This window comes from Aptenodytes forsteri, unplaced genomic scaffold, assembly GCF_000699145.1.
Source record: "Aptenodytes forsteri isolate BGI_AS27 unplaced genomic scaffold, ASM69914v1 Scaffold276, whole genome shotgun sequence".
Lineage (NCBI taxonomy): Eukaryota > Metazoa > Chordata > Aves > Sphenisciformes > Spheniscidae > Aptenodytes > Aptenodytes forsteri.
In genome coordinates this window covers 314,065-324,092 of record NW_008795479.1, presented here as the reverse complement: position 1 = coordinate 324,092, position 10,028 = coordinate 314,065, and the positions used below count along the sequence as shown (strand labels likewise).

Genomic DNA, 10,028 nt, shown 5'->3' with positions numbered 1-10,028 from the left:
TGCTCCAGCTCTCTTGTGCACCCTGGGGTGCTGCTGTTCAGCGTCACGATCACTTGCGTGTGACAGCCCCTTCTGATCCTCCAGCTTTTGCCTTGTTTGAGGGCCTTCTCAGGGGACGTCCCTGCTGTTGCGGTGGCTTTCGAATGAGCCTCATCTCACCTACCTTCAGACCCTACAAGGCACGTACCTCACTAGAGGTGCCTCCTCCTCTCCGCTGGCTGGAGGGAGAGTCTGGCCAGCAGACATCCCCATGCCAGCGTGCGGTCCAGATGGCTGGAGGTAGCTGAGCTGAATCCGCCCTGGAAACCCCTCCTCGTGATGGGGCCGGGCACCATCCACATCAATGGAGGGAAGAGCTCCCTTACCTCATGGCCGTGTTTACAGGGTTGATCAGAGAGTCTGCTGTCTCTTACGCTCTCAACTGAGCACCCTCTCTGACCTGCAGGTGGTCGCACGGCAAGGCGAGGACTCAGCCCGGGCTTTGAGCTGCAGCTGAGCCACGAAGAGCAACAGACAACGCGGCAGGGGTGACCCAGCTCCTCGTTCCACCATCAGGCCATGCTCTGCCCAAGTTGGATGGATGTGGATGTATTTCTGCTGGTACGAGCAAACTCCTTCATCCCCTCCAAGGCCTGTTCTTTGGGCTTTGGGTACTGACTCCCGTGTTTTGGGGAGCGTGGGCCTCCCTCGTGCATGAGTTATCCTGAGGAACGTGGAACGTGGTGCATCTGCAGCGGCTGAATGTGCCTCACCTGGGGAGGCGGTGAATTGGGCTGGCTGAAGTTGGATGCTTCGTCTGTTCCCTCTAGTGGTTATTTGGAAGATAGGCTTCTCCCTGGTGCCAGCACCCATCAAGTCCTTCGCAGCTTCCAACAGATCTCCTAGACCATGAGGACAGACACCGCTGGCATCACCCCTCTTCCCTAAGGGAAGTAACACTCTTACAGCAATCTTGCTGAACTGCAGTGGAGACATTTCTATGGAGGATGACTGGAAGGTGCATGTGAGGTCCAGATGAAGCCGGGCTGCTGCTTATACATGCTTTGTCCTTTGCATTTAAGCCCTGGGGCCTCCTGGAGAAGATTTCTTTGGTCAGAGGCAAGGTGGGACACAGGGGGATGTGCTGACCGCCACGGTGTGGATCTGCAGTGCACTCCATAGCATGGTGTTGAGCATCAAATACAAACAGACGAGCCCAAGCTGGTAATGGGGGGGAGAGATTGAGCCAAGGCCATCGGTCTTCTTGCTAGCAGGTGCAATGGGCTGAGAGCCTCTGATGGCAGAGTGAATGACTGTTTGAGCTTGCTGGTTTCAGAGTCTACCTCTGGGGTGAGCACTGGAGAGGACAAGGCAGCAACCTGCCAGCAAAGATGTGCCTGTGAAGGCTGCGCATCCACTGCACGGCCCTTACGAGCCAAGCGAGCTGACGCCCAGCTTTGCAGCCAGAAGCAGCAGCAGACACTGAGTAAGTCAGATGTGTCATGGGGAACACTGTTACATTGCTTCTGCCTCCTCCCAGCCAGCAAATTAACATCCCACAGTAAACACTCATCCTGCAATTAAAAGAAACCCAGTCCTCGCTTTTCATTTTCACTTGTGATTAACATCTGCAACCTCAATATTTCTGTGGTTGGGAATGCAGTGCTTGCCTGTCTCTCATCAGGGGCACCCTGTCAGCCCCATGCTGCTGCAAAACGTTGCTTCTAGCAAGGAATCGGAGGAGAGGACCAGCCTGCTTTCCCTTCATGGCTAAAAGCCCTTGTGTTTCCAGTGTGCGAGAATGTGTGCGCTATGCAGTGCAGCCACAGCCACGTCCCCTACCGCTCTGGGAGGGGAGGAGGCTCTGGTAGTACTGAAATAGCTTCCCTGCATGTTTCCAGTGCTGTAAGATGCTAAAGGCTGCCCTGGTACCTCCCACACCCCGAGGTGTGTGGATCCTCCCCTTGGTGTCCTTTTTCCAAACCCTCCTTCTCCCCGTCCTGCTCCCTATATATTTGAACCCCCGCAGAGCTGCACCTTCTCTCTTGACTTGCTCCTAGCAGGCGGAATGCAGGCAGGATCATCTCCTTCCGCTGCTCAGCAGCAGGTGAGATCCAGGCCAGCCTCCAGCACAGGTAAGAGATCTCTCCGTTGACTGCAGCTTGCTCTCCAGAGGACAAGGCTTGGCACTGTTGGTGGCTTGCTGCCTTCTGGCCGTGGGCTCTGCTCCAGAGTCCTCCTAAACTCGTTTGGAGCTGGGTCTCGTGGTTTTGTTACTGTGACACCCAGAAAACATAAAGTAAAAATAAACATGGGGATGAATGTGGTGTTTTGTCTGGCCAGGAAAGGGTTTCTTTTCTCAAGCTACTAAAAGTGCCAGGAAAAGTTTAGGTGGACTGATGATTAAAAGCCTTCTAACTGTTCTCTCATTTATTCATCTGCAACTTGTACAGGCTATGCTTGCTATAGTCAGATATACCATGGCAGGGAGTCCTCAGTGCAAAGTCTGGCTTTGATGGGGCTGTTTTTGCAGGACTAATCTAAGGAGAAGGGAGAAGCAAGCTGGATGGGTGGTTTCTCAGTGCTTCAGGTAGGAGTGTTTCCCTGGAGGAGCTGGGACACGAGTGATACAACAGTAAGAATAAAAACAAATAAGGAGCTTACACAGCAAAGTTGAGTCATACAATTTAGCTGGGAGTTTTCCTCCCTGTCCTCAGGCTTGCCATCGTAAATAGGGAAGAGGTGTTCTTTCAGTGGTGGTTGTTGTTCTCTAACAAGCTCTCGTTCAACTGCATTAAGGACAATTTTCTCAGCGGTTATAAAGAGAACGAGGCTGGCAGGGTTCAAAGTGCCCCGGAGACCCTCAGCAGCGTGATGGGGATTCCCAGGATGGTGCTAGGGGCTGGCAGGGAGGCTGACGCCGCGAGCACTGACTGCCTTGGGTGGAAACAGCTTTCTATGCGAAAGCTTTGCATTAATGCTCCCAAACCAAGGCACAGTAAAGTGCAGCCATCCCAAAAAGGGTCAGGAGAAGCCGCAGACCAGGCTCAGCTCATCCCGCTCCTCACCCTGCAGCGAGGGGATGCTCTCTCCCCACTCGGCTCTAGGGAGAATCCTCTCCCCTCCCTCTGCCCCCGGTGCAGCAGCCCAGCCATACTGCCTTTCTTCCTTGCTGCCTCCCCTCCTCCTCCTCCTCGCAGAAGAACCGCAGAGTTCTCAGCATTGCCTTGAGGCCGTGCAAGCCTGGCATTGCCCCTACACGTGGTGAGCAACCCTTCCTCCCCGCCACAGGGACACGATGGGAGGCAAAGCGGAGAGACGGCTCTGAGCCTTGTACCTTTCTGCCCTAGGAATATATCACTGGCCTTTTTGGCTGCCCAGAGACCCAAACCTTTCTGGGGGTTGTTTGGATGCACGTGGGCATCCTGGTTTGCCTCGGACATTGCCATAGAGTGGGAGCATGCACAGCCACTCCAGCGAGCAGTTCCTTCGTTAAAAGGGGATTAAAAGAACTCGCTGTTGTCTAATTTCTGTGTTTCTATTCTTCTCAATGCAGAAAAGTGTGGAGCGTGTGGTCCTGGCTTCGCCTCGCCTCTGGATGCAATGAAAGGCAAGTCTGAAATCCAGGGCAGGCAGGGAAGAGCCCTGCACTCTCTGTGATTTAGGTGAAGATTAAAACAATGCTTTCAAGTGGGCATTATCAATTAACTCCATTCTCTGAGGAGGCTCCCAGCACGCGTTAGGGAAGCGATGGTTTCGCTTCTGGCCTGTCCTGAGGCCAAACATCAATTGCATAATGACAGCTTGGTGTCAGAACAAACCTTTTTAGGTTTCGTGATGGCTTGGGATGGGTCATAGCCTGCAGCAAAGTCACCTGTGGCTTCCTTGTGCAAAACCAAATGGGATTTTTAAGTTTCTCAGAGGCAATTGTATTGCTATACCCCCACGACACCACCACTGGAGCTAAACCTGGGGAGGGAGAGGGGACCATCCTGATTTTTCATTGCACTCTGGTCCTGATGGCTGGGATCACAACATGACAAAACCTCCTTGTATAAAAACGAGCCTCACGGGCTGCTTCCTTACAAGTCTGGATGCTTTGCCAGGGAATCCTTCCTGCTGTATTGCCGAAACACTGGTGCTTTGATGTGAAGAGACTGATGAATGCATCATCTCGGGCTATCCCTCCCTTAATCCTCTTCTCTAGGGCTTAGCAAACACATCCCTGAAACCTTAGAGAGCTTTGGACCTTGCTCATGATCTGTGATTCCTATCCCTGAAACGTCTTTGAACCAAGAAAACAAGGAAGAGATGAGTCTTTAAAACATCCCCGCGTGTTGGCAGGGGGGGACAGTGGTTTAAATTAATAGCAAATAGCACAAATCCCATTGACTCTGCTACTCTGGCAAGTTCCCTTGGGGACTATCTGGTTGCTTCAGTGGTGCCGAGTAACTGGCACCCAAAAAGCTCTTCCATGCAGACATCTGGCAGGTCAGGCTCCCGAGCAGGTGGTGAGAAGCTCCTCGGTGTCCTTCGGATACCTCGGGCGGTGTATGAGCTCTGTGCCTGCGTCCCATACCCTGACTTTTGGTGCCACTGCAGCTGCAGGGATGGGATACCTCGGCGTTCAGCAGCTGCTCTCAAACCCAAGACTGACACAGGCACCACTGTATAAAGGTTTATAAAGGCACCATGTTGCAAAGCCAGCTATTACCTGTTTTGGATCAACTCCAAAGGTCCCAAATCACCTCTCTGTCTCCGTTTCCCACCACTCTCTCTTCCTCAGCATTTCCTAAACCAGTTCTTCCCCACTAGCCCTGGCTTTGGCAGTGCTTTATCCTGACACAACCGAGAGTGAGTACCACCTCCGCAGTGACAAGGAGACTCCGTGGGGTCTGAATGCCCTTGCTTGAGGGCTGGGCATTGCTCAGGTCCCAGGGCAAAGCCATTTCCCGGCAAAGCCGATCACACTTCCTATCAGGAGCAGTGCGTGCACCAGGGCAGCAGCTCCTGTTTGGGGAGCAGGGAGCATGGCAGACCTGTTGCTGCAAGGACATCCCTGGGGCAGAGCCCTTCTCCCTCCCCAGCTGGGATGCCCTGCAGGCAGGGAGCTCTTGCACCACCTCGTCACGGTAGATTTTCACTGCTCGGTAGGGCTATCGGACGGCACAGGGGCCTGGGGGCCTTTCTGCCTTTGGCTTCAGTCTGGCAAGCACTTCTCATGTGTTTTTAAGGCTTCTCCTGTGCAGATGTGATGGAAATGAGACGCAATGTGTTTTGATTCGCGTGATTGGTAGGATTGGGGAAGGGCTGCCATGTCCTCGCAGGCATGGGGTGATCCCAAAGCTGTGGACTTCCTTAGGGACTCTGAGGTCCAGAGATCCCTTCCCAGGGCAAGGGATATGAATAAGCCCAAACCCCCGCAGGGAAGCCCCCTCCAAACAGAGTCCTGCCTAGTGCCTCTGGTACAGCAGAGAGATGGAGATCCAACCGCCCCATACATATGGGGGAACACACCGGCTCCCCGGGAGGGAGATCTAGGCTGACCAGAGACTCCTGCAAGGTTTTTATTCTGTCAAAGGTGGTTTCTGCTGATGCTCATGCAGTGTTTCTGTCTTGGAAGGTCCCCGGGAGGAGATTGTGTATGTGCCCTGCATCTACAGGAACACTGGGATAGAGAAACCTGACTTTCTGGCCACTGTGGATGTCAACCCCAAATCTCCGCACTATTGCCAGGTACCAAACGCTTTATCTCGGTACTAAACTGGCCTGGGAAACAGCTCAGTGCTTGTCCTTCACGCGCCCCAAAGCTGCTGGCTCAGTACCAAAGGTTGATGCCTGTCTGCTTCTTCCCAAGCCCCTGAGCCTCCCTGTGCTTATGAAATGTAATGTAAAATCCGCTTCACACCCCATCCTTAGGAGCCCCTGTGCACCATCGCTCCCCTCTGCAGGGTGAGGCTTGCTTGAGGCATCCTGACCCTATGGTGGGGTCTGCAATGCACTGAGCTCCCCGGTCTGCCTGTGATCCTGCACTTGGCAGAGGACAGACCAGTGTAAGCAAGGCTGGGACTTTGCAGGTGATCCACCGCCTGCCCATGCCCAACCTGGGGGACGAGCTGCACCACTCGGGGTGGAACACCTGCAGCAGCTGCTTCGGAGACGCCACCAAGAAGCGGAACCGCCTGATCCTCCCCAGCTTCATCTCCTCCCGCATCTATGTGGTGGACGTGGGAACTGACCTGCGAGCTCCCAGGCTTTTCAAGGTACCTTGGAGGTGGTGCCAATACACGTTAAAGGCTAAAGGTCTGGGATCGTGGCTTCTGGCTGCGGGAATAGCTTGGCAAAGAGCCTTTGGGGTACATCTATGAGCTTAGCAGGACCCTGCTGTCTGGATGACAGCACGGGAAGACTGTGGAAGGTGGTTGTTCTTCTGGTGATGTGCAAATACTGAGTTCTCCATCTAGCTCTGTGCAGGAGGGGACCAGGGCACGCCGGGTGCCAGGCACACCACTGCCTGTCGGGTTTACAGTCCATGTCTCGCCTGCGGCGTGTGTCTCCGAAGGAGCCCCGGGCACCTGCCTGCAGTTTGCCCCATGCCTGGGTGTGCAAGGGCCTCGCTGGTGGCCTCAGCCAGCTTCTCAGGGTGAGCGCAGCAGCCGCCCCGTGTGCCGGCATGCCTGGGGATGCAGGACCGTGCACGCTCTGCCCCAGCTCACATGCTCAGCCCCTCTGGCTGTCCGGCAAGTCCCATCTTGAGGTCAGGCAGGCCGCGCCACAGGTAACACCAGGCTTGTGAACCTGCATTCAGCGCAGCAGCCAACACCCTTCTCAAGCTGGGTCAGCCCGGCACGGAGGACGTGACGGTGCCTGTGAACTCCCCGGCAGGTTGTCAACTCGGAGGACGTCTTCTGGAAGTGTGACCTGGGCTACCCCCACACCTCCCACTGCCTGGGCAGTGGTGAAATCATGATCAGCACCCTGGGAGACCCAGCCGGCAGCGGGAAAGGTACCCCAAGTCCCCCCCCAGTCTTCCAGGGAGAGGGTGCTGGGACAGGAGGAACAGTCCTCACATCCAGAGCTGTCCTGGAGACTTCATCCAGGACTCCCAGCCCGTTCAGCAGCCTGGTCTGCAACGGGTTGATCTGTCTGTCGCTGCTTGTTTTATAACACGTAAACTGTTAATCTGGGTGATTTCCTCACTACCGATGTGGTTTCGTTTCTGCATCAGGCGGCTTTATTCTGCTGGACGGAGAGACCTTCGAGATCAAGGGGAACTGGGAGAAAGGGGACAAGATCCCTCCAATGGGTTATGACTTCTGGTACCAGCCACGCCATAACGTCCTGATCAGCACTGAATGGGGAATCCCAAAATGCCTGGGATATGGGTTTGACCCAAATGATCTGAAGAAAGGTGAGAACACTGTTGTTTAAATACTTGGGGAGAGAGATGCTGAGCAGGACTGCAAGAAGGCCAAATTTCAACCCTCTTCTGTTGCTAGTGAGAGCTGGCATCTAATGGATGTAGATAAAATTGTCCAAGACAGTTTGCTTGCAAAATGAATTTCACACCAATTCCTAGAGATCCCATGGATTTAAAAAAGACAAGCCCAGCCCATTTACTGTAAAGACACTTCAGTTGCAAGCACCAGAAGTTCAACCCAAGACAGTCCATAAATTCTGCTGTTGAGCTGTACGTGGGGTTGGATTTCGGCTGTAGGGATGAAGGATGAAGCTCCATCTCAGCCCAGCTCCTCCAAAAAGGTTACACTGCCCTTCCCAGCCCCGTCCTAGCGAGATGGTCCCTGTTGGATGCTGGGCACCTTCCCGTGGCTTTTGCCAAGGTCCAAAGCAACCGGCGTGTGCTGGTGCAGATACCATGGGGTTGTCCCTGCGGGGAGCTAAAGGGGCTGAGGACTCACCTGAACCCACAGCACATCTCCTTGAGACCCTGCACCTCGCAGCATCCCCTCTAACTCTCCCTCCCAGGGCGCTACGGACGCTGCATCAACGTGTGGGACTGGACCACTCACACCTACGTCCAGGCTATTGACGTGGGTGAGGACGCGGCCCCCCTGGAGATCCGCTTCCTCCACAACCCCGCCGCTGCCGAGGGCTACGTGGGCTGCACCATCAGCAGCGCCATCCACCGCTTCTACAAGACCGAGGTACGTGCTCCCCCAGGGTTAGTGGAAAAGGGGTGCTGCCCCTTGGTTGACTGAGCCCCACGACTCTGCGCAGCATCCCGCTTCCCACATCCCCCGCCGTCCTCCCAGCCCGACTCCGGTCCCTGCCGATGCACGCACCCGCCTCCCCGTGCTGTGCAGCCACCTCTCTGCACCCAGAACATGAGCTGGCTGGGGGTAATCTCACCAGAGGACTTGTTCTGACTGGCAGCAGTTTAGGCTGAAATGATTTAATTTAAAGGAGATTTATTTTTACCTTTGTTGTGGATTTACAACAGCCTCAGCAATATTCTTCTCAGTGTCTGTTGTTGTGCGTAATGACGAACTGGGTGAGGAGAGAGAACATCTTTCACCAAACCAGCTAATCTAGCTGGAAAATTAGACATCTCTGCAAAGCCAGAGATGGCTGGCAAAGTAGCTGAGCTACAGCCCTCGAGACTAGAGGTGGTGGACGCATGCACGCAGTATCTGCCCCGGCATTGGGTCTTATCCTGCCTCTGCCACGCACGCTGAGCCCCCCGGGGCTGTGCTCTGTCCCACACCTCCTGCAGCAAGGAGACTGGGCGGCCGAGAAGGTGATCCAAGTCCCCAGCAAGAAGGTGGAGGGATGGCTCCTCCCGGACATGCCAGGTCAGTGCACCCCCAGGCTGGGTGCTGAGGTGCTCCCCGGCTTCCCCGGGCGCTGCCAGTGCTGCCGCCTGTTTGTGCAGCTCTGTCGTACCCTCCCCAAGGCTTCATCACCGACATCCTCATCTCGCTGGACGACAGGTTCCTCTACTTCAGCAACTGGCTGCACGGAGACATTCGCCAGTACGACATCTCCGACACCCGCAAGCCCAAGCTGGTGGGGCAGGTGAGGCAGCAGCAGGCTCCCGGTCACATCCCGATGCTTTTCCTCTATCTCTTGGGTACAGCTGGGATCAGCCCCATCCTCGCTGTCTCGGTCACCCAGACCTTTGGTCTCTTGCAGGTCTTTGTGGGTGGCAGCATCACCAAGGGAGGACCTGTGACCGTGTGCAGGGACGAAGAGCTGCAGAGCCAGCCAGACCCATTTTTCATCAAGGTGAGCTCGGCCGGCTCCCCAAAATCCCACGGCATCGCCCCCACCATCTGCTCGGTCCCACCTCCGCCTTGAACGATGCTGGGGGGGGGTGGATGGTGACGGCTCTGCCACGGAGCATGCTGGGCAGCGGTGGCAAGGCTGGGGAGCTGGGTCCTTGCGGTTCTGCTCCACCGCATCCCGTGGGATGGACACGGCAGCCTGCACCGCCGGTCTGGGTGAGGTGGAGGAGTCCCCCGGTCCGGCACCCTCCAGCAGCACGTCTGCTCCTCCGCCCGCTCCCAGGGGAAGAAGGTGCCGGGGGGGCCCCAGATGATCCAGCTCAGCTTGGACGGGAAGAGGCTGTATGTCACCACGTCCCTCTACAGTGCCTGGGACAGGCAGTTCTACCCCGACCTCATCAAGTAAGAAAACTTCGATAAGTGAGAATGATTGTATGAGCTCGTCAGGCGGGAGGCACGGACCCCGCAGCTCGGGGACCGAATTTTGGCAGCTCCTTGGAGGCAGGGGCGGGTCCTCCCCCACAGGGCGGTTGGGGCATCTGGCTCCCCCCAGCCTCCCTGCTCTCACCCCTCCGCAGGGACGGCTCCGTCATGCTGCAGCTGGACGTGGACACGGAGCAGGGCGGCCTGACAGTCAACGAGAGCTTCCTGGTGGATTTTGGGAAGGAGCCCGACGGGCCCTGCCTGGCGCACGAGATCCGCTACCCCGGTGGGGACTGCACCTCCGATATTTGGGTTTAGCCACCTTCTGCCGCCCCCAAAGCCTCTCCACGCCCCAAAATCCCACTGCACAAGGTCTTCTGG

At 55.9% G+C, this 10,028-nt stretch overlaps 2 protein-coding genes across 2 annotated transcripts in view; both read left to right on the top strand.

Moving 5' to 3' along the window:
- The window catches only part of LOC103900512 (selenium-binding protein 1), a 7,791-nt gene extending 7,258 nt beyond the window's left edge, over positions 1–533 (top strand). The window contains exon 10 of the mRNA XM_009281217.2: positions 446–533. Within this exon, the coding sequence (XP_009279492.2) occupies positions 446–485 (40 nt within the window). The 3' untranslated portion in view covers positions 486–533. The remainder of the gene's footprint in view (positions 1–445) is intronic.
- Positions 534–1,427: 894 nt separating this feature from the next.
- LOC103900511 (selenium-binding protein 1-A) lies at positions 1,428–9,965 on the top strand. The gene is made up of 13 exons (XM_009281216.1): positions 1,428–1,465; positions 2,040–2,114; positions 3,536–3,589; positions 5,603–5,715; positions 6,057–6,242; positions 6,865–6,985; positions 7,208–7,390; positions 7,966–8,144; positions 8,714–8,792; positions 8,894–9,015; positions 9,133–9,225; positions 9,508–9,626; positions 9,803–9,965. The coding sequence occupies exons 2-13, from the start codon at positions 2,048–2,050 to the stop codon at positions 9,963–9,965; spliced, it is 1,479 nt and encodes a 492-aa protein (XP_009279491.1). The 5' UTR covers positions 1,428–1,465; positions 2,040–2,047.
- The last annotated feature ends 63 nt before the right edge of the window (positions 9,966–10,028 follow it).

Coding starts and splice junctions, on each gene's coding strand:
- LOC103900511 (XM_009281216.1), top strand. CDS start 2,048: ATGCAGGCAGGATCATCTCCTTCCGCTGCTCAGCAGCAGGTGAGATCC. Junction 2,115..3,535: donor CAGGCCAGCCTCCAGCACAG/GTAAGAGATCTC, acceptor TTCTCAATGCAG/AAAAGTGTGGAGCGTGTGGT. Junction 9,226..9,507: donor CAGACCCATTTTTCATCAAG/GTGAGCTCGGCC, acceptor GCCCGCTCCCAG/GGGAAGAAGGTGCCGGGGGG.